This window comes from Tiliqua scincoides, chromosome 1 (genome assembly GCF_035046505.1).
Source record: "Tiliqua scincoides isolate rTilSci1 chromosome 1, rTilSci1.hap2, whole genome shotgun sequence".
Taxonomy (NCBI): domain Eukaryota; kingdom Metazoa; phylum Chordata; class Lepidosauria; order Squamata; family Scincidae; genus Tiliqua; species Tiliqua scincoides.
In genome coordinates, this window is record NC_089821.1 from 54,268,153 (window position 1) to 54,291,308 (window position 23,156).

General features: G+C 46.2%; 1 protein-coding gene across 1 annotated transcript; it reads right to left on the reverse strand.

Moving 5' to 3' along the window:
• Window positions 1-18,837: 18,837 nt before the first annotated feature.
• LOC136662743 (pleckstrin homology-like domain family A member 2) lies at window positions 18,838-22,339 on the reverse strand. Its single transcript, XM_066639842.1, has 2 exons — window positions 21,843-22,339; window positions 18,838-19,229 (listed from the first exon to the last, which is right to left on the reverse strand). Exon 1 carries the CDS (start codon window positions 22,336-22,338, stop codon window positions 21,859-21,861), a length of 480 nt encoding a protein of 159 aa, XP_066495939.1. The 5' UTR covers window position 22,339; the 3' UTR covers window positions 18,838-19,229; window positions 21,843-21,858.
• Window positions 22,340-23,156: the final 817 nt, after the last annotated feature.

Consider the following 23,156-nt stretch of genomic DNA (forward strand, 5'->3'; position numbering starts at 1 on the left):
CATTCCGGAAACACATTTTATCAATTTTCTTGGCCCAGCTTCGTGTTCGGACAAATGATGCAAGAACCTCCTTGTGGCTTTACACCTACAGCCATCTTGTACCAGAGTTCCAAGTATTTGAACGCAGAGTGCGCTTGGAATTAATCAAAGCAGTAGCTGGAAGGATCTGGGGCTGCCATGAATGCATGCTTTATGCTGCTTTGTTTTGAAGTAGGAGTGATTCACTAAAATACAATTTGTATTTTCTTTGCACTCAACTTTGACTTTATTGAGAATAAATGGAAAGAAAAACCCAAGACAACTTTATTGGAAAGATTCATTTTGGTTACTGATTCAATAGAGGACCAAGTGGTAAAGGAAATAAAGTAATCGAAAGCCCAGAAATGTATTATTCTACTCAAATTATATGGGAAAGAAGTAGTGGAACTAACAGTTGCTGTGCACCTAGCCACAGTACGATTACTGAAACACCAGAGGAGCTGTCATCAAGATAAACAAGAAGCCAGACCAGTAGACCCTACTGCAGTGACTGTGGGCACATGTGCACTAATAGAGATGTTTGCCAGGGTCCCCATTTACCTACCTCTGTTGCTGTCCTCACCGAGCCTCTTCCCTGCCTGCTCTGTGACTTGTAGTGTGAAAGAGGAAGTATGGGCAGCAGAATGGCAACAGGTGGATGGAAAGTGTGCGCGCAAACGGAGATTTCATTTTATGCCTGGCACCCCCATTAGCGTAGCAGGGGTGGCGGCACTGGCACAGCAGGCGCTGCAACACACTGTGTAAGCAAATCCTTTCACTTGCTGTCAGAGTCATTCGGGGTAGCGACAGCAACGTGCAGGAACACTCCGGCGCATTGCTGTCGCTGCCCCAAATGGGTCTGGTAATGAATGGGACTTGCTGCTTACATGGTGTGTTGCAGCACCTGCTGTACCACCCCCCTCTGGCTACACTACTGGGCAGCACCCATGTAGCAGTCATATAGTGCCTGGTGCTGCCACTCCCCCTTCAGTGGCCGTTTTGTTGCAGCTCCCACCATCTCTTCCCAGAATTCTGGTGGCACCTGCAGACTTCACAAAGTTTGGGATGCCTGTCCTGAGTCAGACAATAGGTGTCACACCAGTACTGGCCAGGCAGCCGCTAAGAGCACCTACAGATGGCCCTGCAGCCTCACTCTTCCTTAGTGTGACCATGATCAGGAGGCCATGACCTTGGAAACACTTAAATCAGGATCTTGTCCTCAGGAGCAGAGTTTGGAGAAGGAAAGTCCCATACTTCACCTTATGGCAGCTTCTGTTGGAGTTCACACCTTCCCTGTTTTTGGAGTTCACCAGATCAGTGTGAGGGACCTGTGGCAGAAAGGGATCCCAAGTATAGGAAGAGGAATGTATGTTTGAGGCCCTGCATTCAGTAGCAAAGTGAGGGTGTCCTTCACGGCTGTTGTCCCAGATTCTCCACTAGGAGGTGCCAACTCCTCAGCCGGCGTAGGAGTGTTGCAAGAGATGATGATTCCTCTTCAGAAAAGATCCTTTCTTATTCTAGCTGTGGGAGCTGGAAGGTCCTGACACTTCTAGGCAAGCCTCTGATGGCTTTGAAAACAGCCAGTAAGCAGCTGTGTTACAGAGGCACTAAAGAGGGTATGTTATGATCAAAGAAGCCTGTGCTTTCCACAGCCCACCCAGATCCACAGAGCTGAGCCTACTCACCATTTGTCTAGGCACTTTCCAGTTCAGCACCCCCTTTAACCTTAAAGAAGTCATGCGCCTGCTGACGCTTTGTGGAAGAATTGCACTGAATAACAGCTCCAGGTGCTTTCTGAACTTCTGACTTCTTTAATCTCTCATTTGCAAGTGCTTTGGCATCTTAAATAACTAGATCTCCAGGTAGATAGGATTGTTCTTCACTAGCACCTGATGGTCCAGTGTCTAGCAAAGGAGAATAAAATGTGTGCAGCAAGGAACACTAATGATTATTCCAGTGCAGGCAACACACAAGGATTGTAGAAAGGTGAGGAATGTCCAAACCAGTATTGAATTCAGATTTGAATTATGGGAAAGTCTGTTTTACCAGCCATGGTAGGGGGTAAAAAGGAGAACAACAACAGTAGCCCTGCTCTCTTAAATGCGGGTATCTCATTTGGTGGTTCATTTTCCACTCAAAAACAAATTTTTCACCCACATTAAAAAATGCACTCTTATTACAACCATTAGCCCAATCAACACTAATTACTAGTCTTGCTGCATCTGCCTGATACTGATGTTTCTGGTAGGGAATAGATTTCTCCCTGGTTATCTATGGAGTCATTAAAATGATCTCAGCCCTCTCCACACCCTAGACATACAGTTAGTCCTTTCCTGACAATGTTTCATCCTGCTTTCACTGAACAAGGGGAGTGACACTATGACAGGGGCTGCTGGTCTTGCCTTGGGATGCCAGTGTGCCTTCTAGCCAAGCCCTGGCAGCTTGAGCATATTTGTGGCAGAGGTGGGGCACAATATCTGCACGCACGCCAAACCAGCTTGAACCCTTGCTCAAGAATATCAGGAGCATGGCTGATGGTGGCCAGAATGGGTGTCACCCTCAGGGTGTAGCCAATGGGTGTAGTCCCCCTCCCCACACAGGGGACCTCCATTCTCCACAGCTACAGTTCAGGTCTCTGATGCAAAGGTGGCCTCACCTAATTAAAAAAACCTCTTTTCCTGTGCCTGTGGGACTTCCCTTGAAGTGCTGACCAGGCCCAGTCTTGCTGGGATCAGAAAAATGAGGGGAATTGCAGCCTCAGGTGATCTGGGTGTTTGTTTTCTCATCTTTCATTCCTCTTTGTTGGGCAGTAATCCCCAAATGAATGGCAACAATCCTTTTCATCTTGCTTTACTGCAACCAGCTCATCATTTCAGCCATGGATCTATACTTGTTGTTGCCTAAATTACAGTGCTACCTTCATATTGCGAACAAGCTTGCAATGCAGAGGTAACCACCTCTCTCATTTGCTGCCCTGAACTCACTACTTTTATATAGCAAGAGGTTGGCTGAGATGAATTCTAGGAAAGGTATAATCAGGACTGCACTTCCAAGAAACCTCCTTTGGAAAATGGGGCAGCTGCAGATTCAGAGAAATTATGGTGCCTTTAATAGCACAACAACAAAATATAACATTTGTTGCACCATCTGATGTTGAACTGGTGTATTTGTTGCACTGCACTGGAACTAAACGTATTTCTAAATAAGACAGCAAACAAAGGGCCCAATCCTATCCAACTTTCCAGGGCAGTTGCATCTGTGCCCCTGGGGCACAGGATGAAGTTGTGCCCATGGGGCACATGCTGCATCCTGCGGTGGTGGTGGTGGTGGTGGTGGTGGTGGGGGAGTTGCACAGAGAACACTTGTTCTCTTACCACAGGGATGTATTGCGGCTGCAATAGAGCTGGAAAGTGAAAAAGGACTGGGCCTTTCATAAGTAAAACATCAGCATCCTTTCACATTTTCATTTCAATACATATAATGAACTTTTTCATAATATCAATTGAGTTGGGATCTTGTTGACCACCACAAAGTACACATCTTTTTGTTTATTCATTGTATTTCTGGTATTATGTACTTATAGGATATTTAATTCTAAATGACATGTTTTTCAATCTTGTTTTAAGAACATCCCTGCTGGCTCAGGCCATAGGCTCATCTAGTTCAGCTTCCTGTATCTCACAGTGGCCCACCAAATGCCCCAGGGAGCATGCCAGATAACAAGAGACCTGCATCCTGGTGCCCTCCCCTGCATCTGACATAGCCCATTTCTAAAAACAGGAGGTTGCACATACACATCATGTCTTGTAACCCGTAATGGATTTTTCCTCCAGAAACTTGTCCAATCCCCTTTTAAAGGCATCTAGGCCAGATGACATCACCACATCCTGTGGCAAGGCGTTCCACAGACCAACCACATACTGAGTAAAGAAATATTTTCTTTTGTCTGTTCTAACCCTCCCAACACTCAATTTTAGTAGATGTCCCCTGGTTCTGGTGTTATGTGAGAGTGTAAAGAGCATCTCTCTATCCACTCTATCCTTCCTGTGGATAATTTTGTATGTCTCAATCTTGTTCCCACTCAGGCGCCTCTTTTCTAGGCTGAAGAGACCCAAATGCCGTAGCCTTTCCTCATAAGGAAGGTGTCCCAGTCCAGTAATCATCTTAGTCGCTCTCTTGTGCACCTTTTCCATTTCCACTATGTCCTTTTTGAGATGTGGTGACCAGAACTGGACGCAATACTCCAGGTGTGGCCTAACCATCAATTTGTACAACGGCATTATAATATTAGCTGTTATGTTCTCAATACCTTTTCTAATGATCCCAAGCATACAATTGGCCTTCTTCACTGCCGCCATACATTGGGTCAACATTTTATAGCTGTGTTATTCAAACTGTGCGGCGCGGCTCTATAGGGCGGCGCCAGGAACTCAAAGGGGAGGCGCGGGATATCCTCTCACAGTGATACAGTCACACCCCTGGGCAGAATACAAGCCCATCTTCTGCCCATCATCTGTGCTTTTTTTTAAAGCAGAAGAAATGGAGTTGCTCAGCTTCCAGAGTGGCTGCTGCCACCCCGCCCTCTTCCGAGCATGCTCGGCTTGCAGTCCTTAACCCTCGCTGATCCTTGTCTGGCTGGTTCCTAGCTCCCAACTAGGATTGTTTCTCATCAAAGTGAAATCTCTCTTTTCAACCCCCTCCCTCTTCCGCTCCCCCCTTTGGATCTCCAAACCTTCCCGCTTTCCTTCCCCTCCCCAAATAAAACGCTTCCTATTTTACCAGTCATCAGGACTCTTAAAGTTGCTTCCATGCAGTTGGCAAAGGGGGGGGGGGGAGAGAGAAGCACACACCTCACTTGGCCAGGAGCAGAAAAAGGGTACTGTTTTTAAAGTGCTTTATTAATCTTGTTGTTTGACTGAAAAGAAAAGGCTGTATTTTTAAAGTGATGAATCTTGCTATTTGAAGGGAATACTTATCAGCCATTGATGAAGTGATTGCCAGCCCAATCCTATCCTATCCACACTTTCCTGGGAGTAAGCCCCACTGACTCTAATGGGACTTACTTCTGAGTAGACATGCATAGGCTTGAGGTGTGCATCTCCCAGTATAGGAGACAAATCAGCTTACTAACCAAACCCTTATCAGCTCTGATATATTTTCACGGTCTATTTTTGTTTTTCCCACCAGCTGCTGGAAAAATTTAATTTCACTAAATTAATAAAGGGTTCAATCCTATCCAAGGAGAATGGGAGAAATGACTAGTTGGATTGGGGTCCACAGGGGTGTGTGTGTGTAATGTTGGTCAGACTGGTTGTTCACAAAGTTCATTTGATAAAACGATTCTATTGGTATGCTTACAAAGTTTAAAGAAATGAGTCCTCCTGGACCAGACACAATCTACCTACTCCAGCATCCTGCCTCCAACAGTAATCAGCAGCTGATCATTTATAAAGCATGTATATTGCTGTGTATTAATAATATATTTTTAAGTTCTGCATTTAATTAATGATATGATTAATATAATTATTATTGATATAGTTAATATATATTTGATATTTAATATTATAATAAATATAATATTATAATATTTTATTTAATATAGTTAATATTTCTGGCCCCTTCCTGTTTAATTATGTCACTTCCAGCCCTCAGGAACATGATGGGGAGTCATGGCCAACAGCCACGGGGGTCAAGGGAGCCACTGGCTGGAAAAGTTTGAGTACCACTGCTTTATAGAGATGCAGTTTTAGTGATGCAGTTGCCCAGGGGCCCTCCTTCTCCATTCTAAAATATCAGCTTTTTCCCTTTGATGATCCTCCTTGACTGTTGCTTTCCCTGGCAAAGGTGTGTTGCAAGATTCTGGCAAACAGTGTTTGGGCAGAACCCACCAGTGAGGATTCACTCTTTACTGTCAGTAATAGGCTGGTGTTGGAAAATGCCACATGGAGTCAAACAATCTATAACAAGATGACTGTATACATAACCTTGGCCAATCCATGTTCCAAAACTGACATTTGCTGAGGTAATGTCAGTGCAAAGGTGGGAGGGCATTTGCAGGGGAGAATTGGTCTGTGAGAGCGCAGGAGTCACTTAACCCTTCCTTGCCCGCCAATGATCTCCTGAAGATTCCATCTCCAGAGATTGCTTTTCACCCAGCTGTGTTTACTTCCCATTTTGGATCCTAGACAATGAACAAAAAAAACAAAAACAGCCTGTGCATTAATTGCAAGGGACTGGTGAGCAGAGGAAAGGTTAGGCATTCTGCAGTCCTGATTTGCTCCTGGATTAGTATTATGGGGCAAACATGTGGTCATCCCCGCCTGGCATTTTTATTCAGTAATGTGTAGTTCTACCCAAAGAGGCAGCTACCCAAAGAGCAGTGCTCAGCAGCAGGAGCAAGCTCCAAGCAGACTCTTCAGCTGCTGCGTGGGATGCAAAGCAGCCTCGACCAGCCCCTTCCCTGGCTGCTCCCTTGCTTGTGCTGCCTGCCCCGGGAGGCTCAAAGCAGCCGAAAATACACCAAAATACCCCCCCTTTTTTTTTTACCCCAAATGTACATGTGCAAGGCACCTTTCTCAATGGCTAACACAAGATACAGGGGACAGGCAGGATGCAGAGATTACAAACATCAGATACACTGAATGGTTGCATTCATTGGAGACAATGCGAACAGGAGGCACATTGGGAAGGTTACAGAATCACATTTCATGGAAACTGGAGGTCCATGGGGAAGTTGCATAATGGGATTACATTATCTTCTCTTCCCAAGGTAAGTGACACAAAATGGCAAACAGAGTTCAAAATGAGGTATGAACTGAGCTTCAGGAAAAGTAATGTCCATAAGGTTCATTTGAGAGGTAGGGATCCACAGCCCAAAAATCCTCATGATGAAACTGGCAATAGTTGCACTGGCAATAGCTGGTAGTTTATAGTGGGTATAATAATAATAATAATAATAATAATAATAATAATAATAATAATAATAATAATAATAATAATAATACAAGTATTTATATACCGCCTTTCTTGGTCTTTATTCAAGACTTTATTCAAGGCGGTTTACATAGGCAGGCTATTTAAATCCCTGTAGGGATTTTTACAATTGAAAGAAGGTTCTATCTTTCAAGAACCACAACATTCAGATGTTTCTTTCTGATCTGGTTTCATATTCTGGCCTCCATCCTCCCACACTCAGAGCAGATGGAATAACTCGGCTCAGCTTGTCAGCTGCTTCAAGGTTGCACGGTGCCAGTGGCCTCGAACTGGCGACCTTGTGGATGTTATCTTCAGGCAAATGGAGGCTCTAGTCCTCCAGGTATATTACTCTTAACCATCAGTGGTACTATACCAATGTTCCTGTGAAACTGGATTTGCCCCATTCACTTTAGAATTCCATTTCAAAATGTAGCTTTTAAATTCTGTGTTCTTTAATAAAATTCTTATGCGCCATCTCTGGCATTTTTGTTTTTATGCTTATTTCTTTGAATACATGATCAAGCATTAAATACTCAACTGGGATCTGAGACAGAAAATGTGCTGAGTTTGTATTCAGGAAGCAAACTGTTTCCAAGAGTGGGTCAAACTCAAGTCTCAACAGATTCAGACCTGCTCTTTTTCTTGGTGTCGACCAAACAGGAAAAGATGAAAAGTTTAGTACATCTAATCCCATATTGTAAATGCACCACCACTGAGTCAGTGTCACAGAGCTTACTGAATGCCTTGAGCCTGTTAAGCAAGCATGGGTGATTCAGGTGAGCTTGGAGGTTCAACCCAGCAGTAACTGGCCTTCACACCTGTAAGATCTGAATAGTTGGTGTGGAAATTGGCAAAAGCTAACAATTGCTCACGTTTAAAGACAGGTTTGAGCATTTTCAACACAGTTCCACTTCCCCACCCTGTCTGGTATGGAACCTTAAGTCCTTCATCACAAAAGGTTGATGATACATTCATGGTTTGAGGTGGCATTCAAACATTTGCAGCCTCATTCTGAATGGCCATTGTTCAGGATCATACTATGTAATGGCAAAGAATTTCACTGTAGTTCCCACAAGGCAAGGCCTGGGTGTCTCACTGTTACAAGTCTGTGGCTCAATCTAAGAGACTCACTTGATTTTTCTCCCCACACCTAGTGTCAGATGATGTGAGAAGTCCCTTCAATCTATTAAGAGCTGCAGAATAGCCACATGAAGGATACCTTCTGCTATGTGAACCTGCCAATTCACTCACTCTGATCAACATCAGAGATCCTGCTATGTGTTTCCCCTGAGTGGGCACAATAGATTGGGGGGGGGGTCTATTTGGTCATTCCATTTAAATTGTAAAATGCTCTTGCAAGAGAGGCCCTTCTGGCCTCATCACTGTGTGCCTTTCAGTGAGTAGCTCTTGGAACTGAAAATGTTTTCTGTATATCAGTGGTCTTCAACCTTTTTCATGCCATGACCCCAATAAATATGAGATTGGGGATCCACCATTGATCCCTCTCTTTTCTCAGGACCCGTTCCCCCACCCTCTCCCCACTCCATTACGTCCTCCCAGCACTGTTCACTGTAACTAAATATTCTTATTAGAGAGAGCAGAAAAAGTTACCACGAAGCCTGACACTAGCGAAAGCTATTTTAGCACAATTGCTAAGAGCCTGGATACAGTCTGTTGGAACCTGAAGAGGGCACACCAGACGCCTCCCCATTTAGCTGTTGGTACGCTAGTCCAGTGGCTTTCAACCTACTTCATTCCCATAAGTTGCAGCAACTCCACAACCAAGGCTTTGTGACCCTATTGGTTGAAGAACAGTGCTGTACATCATAACTGCAGCCTAGTATTATAAAGGGGACAACTGAGGTTGAAGGGTCACTGTTCAGAAGGTTGGTAACATTCACACACAGAGTACTGCATTTCTAACTCCCATTCTCCATGCAGAATGTGTGCATCAGTTCTCACCTATGGTTAGCCATGACATTCCTGGGCACCTAAATGCAAGTGTGCGCATACATATTTGGGCATAAGTACATGTGCTCTCTAGTTTTCCTAGGTTGTTCAGGGCCTATTAATGAGAAGATGAAGTAGTTCTTATACAAAGAGGACTCTGTTCATGTTCTCTCTCTCTCTCTCTCTCTCTCTCTCTCTCTCTCTCTCTCTGGTGGCATGGGTCTTTTCCCAGTAAGACACGGGGTAAAAATATAGTATTCAGATTTCCAGTTTTGACTTTTTGAAAGGGTATTGGTAAATTTAGGATTCATCTAAGGAGGGCTGTGGCCCATGTCATCATGCCTAGATATGATTCCGTCTTGCCAGCAATGGCAGTACCCTGAAATTCACCTTGTGGTGCTGAGCAAATGAAGGAAGTTGATAATGTTCCAGGGAGAAGCACATCCCTGATGTGCACAATCCTTTGTGTCTTTAGTCATTCCCAGCGGAGAGAATATTTCATGACAATTGGGCAACTTTTCACCTAGCTGATGGGAAAACCTCACATTATAGAGAAGACTCAAGGATGAGATCAGTGTTGGAAGAAGCAAAGTGCTGATCATTTCATGGACTAAAACCAACAACTCTAATTTCAGATCTAAAATGCATCTGGCAGTGGCTAAGAGTGGGAAGTGTTACTTTTCATGTACATCAATGAACAGGTGTACATATGAGTTATATAAAAAATGTACACAATTGTAGCAGCAGTGCAGGCTCCACAAATGGAAGTTGGCTTCAGCTCTTACCAGGTACTGCTGCAGAAAGCTACATAAGTAGATCATGGTGGAACAGAAAAAAATACTGTGTCCAGATTGAACTGAGTGTTGCTAACTGTTAGGGACATAGGAAGCTGCCTCTTTCTGAGTCATACTCCAGTCCTAAGCACACTTACCTGGGAGTGCCATTTAACCCTATGGGACTTACTTTTGAGTAAGTAAACACGAGTTATCAAACATGAACAGGCCCTCCATGTTATGGAGATGAAGATGCTCTGCTGGTCCCTTGGTCTCACACGGGGGGACCAAGTCATGAACAGGGATGTATGACGATGAATGGGGGGTTGCTTCAATTGCCAACAAGATGTGTGAGGCAAGACTCCGCTGATACAGCCATATTATTCAGAGTGATGAGGCGAGCACGGAGAAGATGGCATATCAACTATCTCCAACTGGATGCCGTCCGCAAGGAAGACCAAAGAAGTGGTGGCTTGACCGGTTGAAAGAAGACACGCGGGCACTCAACATTGCCCCAGAAGATGCCCTGGACTGTGCCAAATGGTGTGCGGCTTGCAGAACAGCGGACCCCGCACCGACGCAGGAAAATCACTAGGATGAAGAAGGACTTGCTTCTGAGTATACCTGTATAGGATTGTGCTGCCAGGCTGTTGGCCCATTTGATCAGTATTGTTGGCATTGACCAGTCACATCTCTCCCAGGCTCAGCCAGGAATTTTTCTTCCGCCTTATCTAGAGTTGCTGCTGGACATTGAGCCTGGGACCTTCTGCATGCAAAGCAGATGCTCTTTCAGGTCATGATTTCTCTGCTTTCCAGAGCAGGCCCTTCACTTCAGGCTCACTGATGGCTGGACATTTCAACAGCACAGTTGAAGGTAGGGGTCATAAATAACTTGGCGTAGGAAAATACTGCTGCATCCAATTCAGCAGGGTGAACTTATTTTGCTTTTGCTTTGTAAAAAAGGCCAGTTCAGGGAGCAATAAAGAAAGCACCTGTTTCTGGACATGTGTTGTAACTCCCTGCTGGGTCAAGTTTTTGTGAGTCAGTTTGGCCTGAACAACATCCAAGGAGGGTATGGCTGAGCCAGGTGAGCTGAGTAGAGATCTGCTTGCATGACATGACTTCTGCTCTGTCTGATTTTTTTATGGGGAGATTTACAAAGTTATCAGGTTACATTTCTTTTGCCTTCTGTACATAAACACTTCCTTTCACTGTCCTGTAAAACTCGACAGCATCTGCAAACAGAAGCCTGTTCGTTCGTAGTGGAAGCGAACTGAAACTCAGCATAGCAAATATCCACTGAGCTTGGGGCAGCAAATGCCTTCCCTTGCCTCCTGCTCTGCTTCAAGCCCCCTGCCTGGAACATGATCTCAGACCTGCCAGTGTTGACAGATTGGAAACACTTGAAACTTTCCCAGCCTGCTCCCAAACTACTCCTGCATTCCCTGCATTCCCTGTCCCTCTTCAGAATGTGAACCTTATGTGTAGTTTCTCACTTGTCAGAAACATCTCCTTCAGCCAGATCTTGTTCAGCTTCCTTACACTTCTGCTCAACCCTTAAAAATATGTTCTCAGTGTATTCACATTAACCTGAAAATAGATGCACAGCAATGGAGAATCAGAATGTAGAGATGATATATTAAAGAGCAGAAGCTAAGCAGGCTGGGAACTTCAAAAAAAACTCTCAGACTACTGAGCAAGCAGGCATAGAAGAGCAGACATAATTTCGTGCTGATTTATACTCAGGAATGCACTATCAAGGAAAAAGTTCTAACCCATGAGATCTTCATTCCTCACTCCAACTTCAGAAAAGATTACAGTTAAAAGTAGCAGTTAAAAGGCAAACAATGCTGGAGGCTTTCAGAAGGGGAAGTGAACATATTGTCCTCATATAAAATGGCAATACATCTTCAACTGGAATTATGAGGTCACACAACCTCAGATGCAAAGATGTCTCCCCGCCTCCTGTTTGTTCCCCCTCCCTGCCCAGTGGGTAGAAGTCAGTTCCTTGTCCTGGAGGGCTCACAAAGAGTTTCCTGGAAGGGTATGAATTAGGAGCTGACAGGTTTCACATTTGCCACTTCAACCATTTTTTGGAGTCATTTTTTGTGGTGTGCATGTGTGAAAAACAAATGCCATTTTAAATGTGCTTGAATCAGATTTTTAAAGTTAATTGTTGGCCATATACAGAGGTGTATTGACATTTCAACATCTTTGCATATTTTGTATCACCTGTGAACTCAAGTGTTCTACCTAAGGTGGCTTTTTTTGTTCCCCACCTTTTTTCCCATACAGTGGTATATATTTGGAAATGACCTTTTTCACATTTTAACCTCTCCTATCTATATGGAAGAGTGTGTGTGGGATGGGAAGGAAAGTTATGTCAATTTCACTGATGCAGTTATCCATCAACTTCTCCCCCCCCCATGAAACTGACAGAGGAAAACAGTGTAAGCTGCAAAACCTGAGTAGTCCTCCCCCTTTTGTTGCTACTGCTGCAAGGAAGGGGAGAGAGCTTTGCTTTACTTTTTTCTTCTTTCAAAGGGCATGGATGCACACCAGTGCCCTTGCACATTTTTTTTTTAAATTAAAAGAAACCAACACTGCACTGATGAAACTGACAAGGCTTTCCCTAACTATCTCAGGTTCATTACAGAGTGAAGTGAGGTTATGGAGGAAATCGCAGTGTGTTGGTTTAGAAGAAATATGTGAGATTGTATCTGAGTTTAGTTGCACAGAATAGGTTAGCATTCTGGGTACACAGAGGGGTGTGTGTGTGTGTGTGTGTGTGTGTGAGAGAGAGAGAGAGAGAGAGAGAGAGAACAAAGTGTAACTTAGGGCGCAATCCTGGCTTGCGCTGTATCCAGCACAGGATTGTGGCCAGAAGCAGCTTAGTCAGAGGCAAGGGGAAACTTTCCCCTTATCCCTGGGTAAGGGCTGCTGGCGCCTATGGGTCTCCTCAGACTTGTGCCACCTCTTGAGGTGGCACCTCTTGAGGTGGCGCAAGTCCGAGGAGAGCGGAGCAACTTGAAGCTGCTCCGTTCTCCCCGGGGATGGGGGGTTGCGATCTTGCATAACTGCCGGATCGCAGTCCTGCCTCCCGCTCCCCGTGCGCCTGCCCCTGGGGCCGCCCATCACCCTCCCTTCCCTGCCCAGGAACGCCTTCCTCCCTCCCCCACGCCTACCTGTCATCCTTGTGTTGACCTCTGTTGGCCTCCACAGGTTGGCTCTTCTGGGAGTGCTGGCCTGGCTTCCTTCCATGGAGTTGCAAATGTGCCAACCAATCGTATTGGCTTCTGCCTTTCCATTGGACCATTTCAGTGACGTGGAGAGGGGGGATTTGCTGCATGGGTAACAGTCTATCCTCCATATCTACTTTACCCAGGCTTCGCTCACTGGAGAGGACACTCTGTTCCAGAACACTATTCAGAGCGCGATACCATAGTCTTTCGAGACTGAAGGATGCCAACAACATTACACAAGTTATAATAACATAGGAAGAGTCCTGATGGATCAGGCCAAGGGCCCGTCTAGTCCAACCTCCAATATCTCACAGTGCCCAACAGATACCTCAGGGAGCACACAAGACAACAAGATACCTGTATGCTCCAAAACCAAGAGGATGCATACAGTCTTCATGACATGCAACCTGTGATGAAATTTTCCTCCATACACTTGTCAACTCCCTTTTAAAGGCATCTAGACCAAGAGCCATCACCACATCTTGTGGCAAGGAGTTTCACAGATAAATTACATGCTGGGTAAAAAAACATTTCCCTTTGTCTATTCCAACTCTCCTGTTCAGTCAATTTTAGTGGATGTCCCCTGGTTCTGGAAATGTGGAAGAGGGAAAAGAACTTCCTTCTGTCCATTCTATCCATGTCATCCATAGTTTTATATTTTAATTTTATAAATATGCCATTTATTTTATGTGAATAAAATATACCTGGTGTAGAATTTTAACCCAAGTGTAAATGTGAATTTTCCATAGGGTGAAAAATCTGTCCCAGTTATATTTTCAACAAAGCATTACAGAAATTGCACTCCCAGTGATCCTGAGAGGTGTTAATTGTCCTGCTGGCACAATATTAATCAAAAGAGACAGTCTGCATTTGTGATCCAGTAATCTGCATTTCTAACCCTCAGGAGTTCATTGCAGCTCTGTAGACAGACACCCAATCAGTGCTTCTAGAGCTTATGATGGCTCAAATCTGTGTTTCAAAGGGGAGCATGCTAGTAGCCAGACTTGCAAAGAGATGATACATTTCTATCAAGCAAGGAGGCAGAGTGTCTCTCTAGAGCAGGGGTCTCCAAACCCCGGCCTGGGAGCCAGATGTGGCCCGCAGCAAGCCTCTTTCCAGCCCGCGGCCAACCTCTTGTCCCCTAAAAGCCTCTGGCCCACTCAACTGAACATAACCAGAACTGTGCTATGATTGTGTGCCAGAGAGGTTGAATGAATGAGCCCATTCATTCATTTATTCACTCATGTAAGTTCCATCTCTAATTTATTTATTTAAATTTTTATTTAAATTTTTTTCCTCAGCCCTCCACACCACACCAGATATTTAATGCGGCCCTCTGGTCAAAAAGTTTGGAGACCCCTGCTCTAGAGAGAAAGCAAAACACCTGCAGCTCTGCTGGAACAGGCTTGCTCTGTTCATTCCTATGGGGTCAATATCTGGTCACTTTCACAGCAGGGAGCTTTCAGCACCAGAACCATGCTGAAATGGTGAGTTTGGTGTGTTTGATCAGGACGGACATACTATATCCGCATTACACTTATGGAGCTTTGGCCCCACTCCTACTGGCGCACTGTGCTGCCTGAACTAGCATTCTGGCAGTGCATGGTCTTTAAAGGCTATCACAAAAGGAGACATGCCATTTTGCAGTTGTTGAGTGTCCACGCCCACATGCCAGCCTTGCTACGCTATACCTGGCTCCAGTAAGTCAGTGCAAGGGGGAGTAGAATGGGGTGGGGAGGGTGGAGGCTGGGGTTGAGTTTATTGAGTGGCAATAGTGCTAACAAAGGCAAACAAAATTCTCGTAAAGGGATACATTATGGGCACAATCCCAACCAGTTCTACTCAGAAGTAAGTCCTGTTTTGTTCAATGGGGCTTACTCTCAGGAAAGTGTGGTTAGGATTGCAGCCTTATTCTCACTTGTGGGTGGGGTGCCTAATTTGTTTTAAGAAATCAGTGAAACATTATTCTAAACTTGTTTTCCCTGCAAAGGTCTTCTCTGGGTCATCCTCTTAACCAGACAAACCAATATGTTTTTGGAGGATAATAATCTACCCCAGTTTCTTTAGGAAAATCCTATTTAGTAGTGAGAACACTGCCCCCCCAGGGCAAATAAGTTGGGGTGCATGCATGTGTTTGACAGGCTGAAAGTTCCACTGATACCTCTTCTGTTGCAAACACTCTACCCAATGATATCTGCATGCATTTAAAGAATATATCAGCCTCATGAGCAGGTTGTGCATGGATGGAGCATTTGTTGCTTGGGATCATAAGACTGAAAATTAAAAACATAATTTGAAGGATAGCTAATTAAGACATGAAGCTACTGGTCTAACACCGAAACTCCTTTGCACTATCACTTGGCTATACATACATTTTCTACAACCACAATGATTAGAAATTGGGTTGTGCCCTAGTTTTTCCTCAGAGCAGCTTGTATATGAATCTCAAGCAGTCTCCCACCCATGCAGTTTATAGACCCATCTGCTAAAGACAGATGATTACAGCTGAATAAACGACAAGCAAGGCTGCACAAAATGACACTGGGATATCCCTTGCTATGCAGTCAAAGGTGCAGACTAGTCCTCTGTCTGGGATGCAAATGTACAATGTGGCAACTGTATTTTTACAAATACATTCTGTGTGATTTAGAATAAGTCATTCAGTGCCTACAAAATTAGAATGAGGGTGTAGTAAAAATCCTTGCTTTCTCTTCCCCTTCCATTTTTGTGCCTATTTGTCACAAATTGTGGACATTTCTATCTCCTTGGAGGTTTCTGTGATGTTGCAGCTCCTAAAAACTGCTGAGACATCCTTCTGCCACACCCTTTGTACTTTCTTAATTCAGTGTTATTAACAGAAAGCCTTGTGGCATCCCAGACAAGTCTTGTGGATCAAGAGTCTCTTTGGCTCAACTTCCCTGAAACAAAGGATTCTGGCCAGCCCTCTTGCTGAGATTGGCACATGCCCACTGATGGAGCAGCCAAGTTCACCTGCTTAGGTAGTAGGATGCCCAGGTGGTCTTAAAGCATTCAATTGGATGATCCTATGACATCATCAACCACAGATTTTAAAAATTAATGCACACCACTCTGGTTTGTCACTGATATACTGCATCCATGTATTAATGAAGGCCACACCCACAACCCACAGGAGTGCAGGAGCTGAACACACATACATATCCCTTCTCAAGTAGTTATGAATGGGAGAAAGTATCCAGCAATTCATCTTCAGAGGTTTCATTTTACTTTCTGTCTTTTAAGCTTTGGGCCAACACAGTTCCTAAAAAATCTCATCTCAATAGAGAGCATCTCTTCTCCATTTCTTTACCCTCCTGGTACTCAGTATGTTCAAGCTGCATTCATGTAAGGTAAAGTTTTGCTGGAGTATCCAATGCAAAAAGGCACTCCAGTTCCTCCCATGACAGTCTAATTCTGCAACCCTAAGCAAAGAAGCAGGCCTGTAGTCCTGCTACAAAGACAGAGCTGCTAATGCCCAACAGTCTGGCTCTCAAGCACTCCAGCCCCACCCCTACATTATGCCTATTAAAGTCTGGCCAAACCTTTCAGGAGGTAAGTCGCAAGTTGTTTTGCTGAGTGGGGTGGATTTTCCTCTGCCCATAGTCACTGGGGTTCTTTTGAATCAGGCACCTGTAGTTCTTCACTCTTTTGAAGAAGCTGTACTCAGGCTACATTCTTATACTTAGAGAAGTATTACAGGCACATGTTTCTGCCTGTTGGGACTGTTCTTTGGTTTTTATGACCTGTACTTTTAACGTTTTCCTAAATGAAATCCTGAATGAAAACTGCCAGGTGCTCTTTCAAAACAGATTTGGTACTTACTTAAGTCTTACTTACTCCATTACTTACTTACTTACTCCATTACTTAAGTCGCCAAGGTAGCTTACAAACGTATGCATAAAGTTGTATATCAAGGGTAGGCAAATGTTTTTGGCAAACAGGCTGGATGTTTGGCGCTGACATCATATTATCCCTAAATTTCTGGGTTGTTGAGGTCTCTGAAACAAATTGGGTCTGAGGCTTTGCCTCCCAAGCCAAGCTCTGCATGGGCTGAGTGACTTTGGGTGGCAGACCAAATCTGGCCCATAGTCCAGAGGTTGCTGACCCCTGCTGCTGACCCCAGTGATGAGGAATGAAGAAAACGCTGCTGTTCATCACATTAAAGCTTCCAGTTGAATTGGGGCCTGGGCAATTGTGAGCCTGTTTCTGTAGCATACATGCCTGCCATTCCAAAACAAAGAAATTGAGTGGGAGAGTTTCTGAATGGCATCTGAAACTCATCAAGGCTTCATCTCAAAGGGAATTTCGTAAGGGAAACAAAAGTCTGCTCTGATTATAGTGGCCAATGATAGCCACAAATGTAGGCTGCTGATCCACCAGCCTCATTCTAATTTGAGTCAACTGTTGAATTATCCCCTAGTTCAGTGGAATTGCTGATGTTTATAATAATAATAGTAGTAGTATTTATATACTGCCTTTCTGGTCATTGGATTATTTATTCTGGTCATCTGACTTTATTCAAGGCAGTTCACATAGGCAGGCGTTTCTAAATCCCTCGAGGGGATTTTTACAATCACAGAAAGGTTCTCTTTTTCAAGAACCACACATTTCAGATGGATCTTTCATGGTCTGGTATCACTTCTGGCCCCCAGTTGCCTCCCACGCTGACTGACAAGCAGCTCCTTCATCTCTCACTTGAAGGGCAGCCAAGATGCTCCTTCGCTCACACTAAAGGGCAGGTGGAATAACTCAGCTCAGCTTGTCAGCTGCTTCAAGGTCTCACCATTCACGGAGCTGCCAGTGGCCTTGAACCTTCAGATGTTATCTTCGGGCTAATGGAGGCTCTACCCTCTAGACCAGACCTCATGTCCAATTGTTTATTGGACAATGTTTCAATATCAGTGGTATTACACCCTTAATGCAAAGCAGTACAATGGGAAGATCATACTGGGGTCCTGCATTGGAACAAGAATGTGCCTGTACTGTGTGATTCAAATAAGGATCTGATTTTCATTCAGGGTTACCTGCAAAATTAGCAGAAGACATATGGATTTTGGGTATAGCGGGGCTGCCAAGGATTTTGACTCCCAATTTTGGCTCTTCCACAGAAAGTCAACTCTTCCTCCATTCCTATTTTTGGTCTACACACGATCTTTTTCACTTACCTCTTGACTCAGCCATATTTTCACTGGTGCCACCAGGATTCACCTCCTCCCACCTCCATGCTACCTCCTTGCCTGCCCCTTCTCCATCCAGACACTCCCCTTTTCCTTCTCTTCCTTACCTGTGCTCCTGCCAGTAGCTGGCAGCAGGCCTCCAACACTGCCACTGTTTGCAGTGGTGGTTCTGGAATGGTTGGTGGACGCAGACAGTGCACACTGCCATATGTCACCAGAACAGCTGTTCCACTGCTGCAAAAACCAGTTGGGATTGGGCTGTTAATTTCATTGTGCGTCCCAATCCAGAAGTGATTCCAGTACAGCATGCTTAAAACATTCCCTATTTTTGCCTAAAATGTCATTTGACAGAGCAAATCATTTGTTTGGGAAGGGGGGCAACAGCATCAACTCTAGTGTCTACTGTCCTTTTCCCTGCACTAAGAGGCAACATTCCTGGTCATGGCTTGGTGCAGCAGGACAACCACATGCAATGCCCCAACCATCATCTGAACAACTGGCTCTTCTCCAAGCAGACCTTTGTCCAGGTAGAAGCTCTATATGTAGATTTGGATCAAGTAAACTCTGTGCATTCTTTGGCAGTTTTTGATTAGTGCCACACATTGGTAATGTAAAAAAAGAAAACAATCAAGTTCAGTTATATGGCAAAATAAAGTAAATATTTAATCTAGTTTATTTGGAATGGACACAATGCAAAATGCAATATTAAGATAAATATTTGCTTAGAAAGCATTTATCAAAATAAATATAAAATATAGATACTACAAATAATTTAAACTGCCCCCCCCCCCAGATGGTGAGAAACAGTTCTTGCATCTTGAAAATAGAAAATGAAACAACAGTTTGCAGCCTGGTCCTTCGGTTCAGTTCTCCAGGCATTTTTCCCCCCCAAACTCTTCGGTTTGTAAATGCTTTTCAGAGGAGACTTGATCACTCTGCTCAGCAACCTCTTCAGGTCCGAAGAAACCTTATAATTTCTGGCATCCTTCTCTGTTTTCCTTCATTGGTATCCTGCTCCAGTCCAATCGAATCACAGTCTGAGACTTTTGATCCTGTTTGCCATCTAGAGGCATTTTCTGGAGGGTAACCAAAATAGAGACAGTCAGCAAAGCAGAAGAGAAAACATAGCATTATCAAACACAATCATCAAACACTGTAATCCTGAGGTATTCAATCTGCACGTTCCGCCTCCCTAGTGAGGCGGGGCTAACCTCCCGGGGCATCACCAGGCATCTCGGGGAGGGAGGTGGCCTGCAGCTGCTCTGCTGCTGAGCTCAGCTGCCTCCTGACTTGATGCTTTTCGGAGGCTGCGAACGAGGTGGGTGGGGCAGTGTGAAACATGGTGGAGGGAGGTTGGAGAGAAGGCTGGCCGGGCAGGCAGAGGTGCCGCATCTCATCATGGAGCTCCCTTCATGTGCAACCTTGCCCCAAGGATTACATTTCCCAGTGTGCCCCTTGCCCTGGGCATCCTGGGATTGGTCAAGGCTGCTTGGGAAGGAAGGAGCCAGCCTGCTCCTAGTGGGAGGTGTCCAAATGCCCCAGCCTCCATCTCACAGCATTCACTAAATCTGGCATTGAGCTGTTAATGTGGCTACTGTCCCCACAGCCTTATCTCTTGGGAGAAGCCTTGCCAATACAGAAGCATTTGGAGATGAAAGAGCCATTCTTATCCCTATATACAGTATTTGTTTCAGTTCAATGGCACTTCTATACAAGTATTTATCACGTCAAAAGAGAAATAGTGAGGAATTATTTTGTGCATAAAATATCCTTTGCTTCATAACCTATGCTTCATCAAGATTAAAAATCTAGTTACATTTAAAAGAAAGATTCAAGAACTACAATGGCATTTTGTACTAGGATTCTTTTCCACTGAACATCAGCTGCTGCATATTGCAAAATTACATATTTGGAAGAAACACTGAATCCACAATCCTGGACACACAGAGGATTAAGCCCCACAGAACACTGTTGGAAACATCCAGATCTTTGGTGCAGTGGTGCACTCTCATGGGAAGATCTTTCCATTAAGAGGATTCTACTTGTACAAGGGCCCCTTGTGCAAATGTCACTGTACACCACTGCACCAAAGACCTGGAGTGGAACTTATTTTCAAACCAACATGAATAGGACTGTATTGTCATTTCAGTCCTTGGCTCCAGTGAATCTCATGGAGCTAGAAGTTTGATCCAGTAAAGACCACACTACTGGCCCAATAGGCAGGCTTGTCACATGCACAATTCCCAATGGGGAGGGGAGAATCATACCCTGTGCAAACACATATGCACAGTAAGACTGTCACACAGAGGGATTTCCGATGAAACATGCAAAGGGTTGTGCTGCACCAGGATAGGAAGAGAAGCCAAAACCACACACAGTTGTATTTTTTTTTGGCAACTACAGTGAGGGAGTGCTTAGCAGTGAGACAGGTGTGTGGCAGAACCTGAAGGCCTGATCATGTCCATCACTGATGCAGTTGCAGTGCAGCCCCAAGGTAAGGGAACAAACGTTCCTTTACCATATGGAGGCTTGAATGACTGCTCCTTCACTGCAGGAAGCAGCACAAACCCTGTTGACATAGGTCCCAATCCTATCCAATTTTCCAGCGCCGGTTGCAATGCAGCCCTGAGGAAAGGGAACAAATGTTCCCCTACCTCAAGGAGGTTTCTGTGACTGCTGCTCCACCACAAGATGCAGTGCATGCCCCATTGGCACAGTTGCACCGGTGCTGTAAAATTGGATAGGATTGGGCCCATACCTGCATTGGTGCTGGAAAGTTGAATAGGATCGGGCCCTCAGACAACTCAGGTATGAAAGAAGCCAGCGTGCAAGTTCTTTGGGCTGTGCTGCTTAAAAAATAAAGGTGTGTGTGTGGGGGGGGGGGAGAATCTCCTGACGTGACCATCACTAGTTTATGGGGTGTATGACTACCTGAAGTGCCCACTCTGATCAGGTCCTCTTTGAAGCCTTTAAGCTGCGGGGCCAATGCTAGATGGGTATCCATATTTGGTAAGAAGGTCTATGAAAACTGGAGCCCAACCACACCAAGACAAACCAAAGCTGTGCATAGGTCTCCATTGAGATCCCTCCACCGCCAGCCTGAGTGGAAGTCATGGGCCTCCCCACCTGCAATCCTCTGAAGAGTTTTGCGGCCCATAAGAGCCCTGCTGGATCAGGCCAAACACCCATGTAGTCCAGCCTCCTGTATCTCACAGTGGTCCACTAGATGCCTCAGGGACCACAGAAGACAACAAGAGACCTACATCCCATGGCCTCCCTTGTACCTGGCATTCTGAGTAGCCTACTTCTAAAATCAGAAGGTTGCACACACACATTATGGCTTGTAACCTGCGATGGACTTTTCTTCGAGCAATCTGCCCGATCCCCTTTGAATGGCATCCAGGCCAGAAGCCACCCCGCATCCTGCGGCAAGGAGTTCCACAGACCAGGCACACGCGGGGTCAAGCAGTTCTTTCTCTGGTCTGCCCCAACTCTCCTACCGCCCGGCCTTCTGGCTCTGGTGCTGCGCAAGAGGGGAGAGCGCACCCCCTCCACTCGACCCCACCCGCCCCTGCCCGGCCAGTGCACCTCTGGCGGCCCCGAGGGACCTCTCCTCTGGCCACCTGCCGACCCCTCGAGGGCACGCAGGCCCCGTGGCCGGGAGTCCCCCCGGCAGCGGCGGCGCTCACCTCGGGCGGCGGGGCGTCAGGGGCCGCGGGCGCGCGCGGGGGCGTCGTGGGCCTGCCGGGCGGCCTCCTGGCGGCTGCGGAAGTCCTGCAGGGCGCGCTTGTTCTGGAAGTCGATGAGCGCCAGCGTGATGGAGGCGTTCCAGCAGCTCTCGCCCGGGCAGCGGAAGTCGATCTCGCGGCGGTCGGTGGTGACGATGGTGAAGTAGACGTACTTGCCGGTGCGCTCCACGCAGTCCACCTTCTGGATGGAGCCGAAGCGCAGCTCCTTGGCCCGCCCGCCGCCGCCCTCGGGGCTCAGGCTCAGGCTGTCCCTGCTCAGCACCACCTGCTTGCGCTTCCACAGCTGGAACAGGCTGGCGCTCCGCTTCTCCAGCTCGCCCGAGCGCAGCACCTCCGGCGCCGCCACCGCAGGCGCGGCCTCTTCGCGCACCGGGCCCTTCATGCTCGCTCGCCTGCCGCGCCGCACCGTCTGCGCCAGCGCCCCGCCGCGCCCCATTTATGGCCTTGGCCGTGCCCCGCCCCGAGGCACAACCCAAGCCCCACCCGGCCGGCCAGCCCAGCCCAGCCCAGCCCAGGGTGACTCGGTAGCCTCGGCCGTTCCTCCTGCAGTCTCCCCTCGGGGCTTCCTTGCCGAGCACGTGGTCGCCCCGTCTTCCAAACCAGCGCCTTCATGCGCTTGGCAAACGTTGCGTGGCGGTGCCAAAGCGGCCCCCAGAAGCAGGACGGACCGTCGCTCGCTCCTCTGCATGGCTCCCACCGGGTGTTCGCTCCTGCGTGTTACTTGGTGGCAGGCCCGATCCTGCCCAACTTTCCAGCACTGGTGCAGCCACAATGCAGCCTCGAGGTAAGGGGACACATGTTCCCATGTACCTTGAGGAGGCCTCTGTGAGTGCCTCCCCACCACAGGATGCAGTGCACGCCCCATTGGATAGGATTGGGCCCTGAGTCCGCTGACTCCACTGACAAGTGTGGTAGGGGAGGTGAAAGTCCTGCTTCCGATGGCCCATTCATAGAATCATGGAAGGAACCTATAAGGTCATCAACCCCCTCCTATAGCAGGAAATCCTCTAGAACAGCGATTTTCAACCCTTTTCATCTCAGGCCACACTGTCAATGGGCTAAATTGTCAAGGCACACCATCAGATTCTTGAGAATTGACAAGGCGCAACATGCTGCTGGTGGGAGGCTAACATCCCACAATGGCCCTAATAATAAATGACCTTCCCCCAAATTTCCACAGCACACCTGCAGACCATTCACAGCACACCGGTGTGCCACAGCACACTGGTTGAAAATAGTTGCTCTAGAGCAGGG

What these genes read in the sequence shown, in the direction of transcription:
- LOC136662743 (XM_066639842.1), bottom strand. Translation starts at nt 22,338, where the DNA reads ATGGGGCGCGGCGGGGCGCTGGCGCAGACGGTGCGGCGCGGCAGGCGA.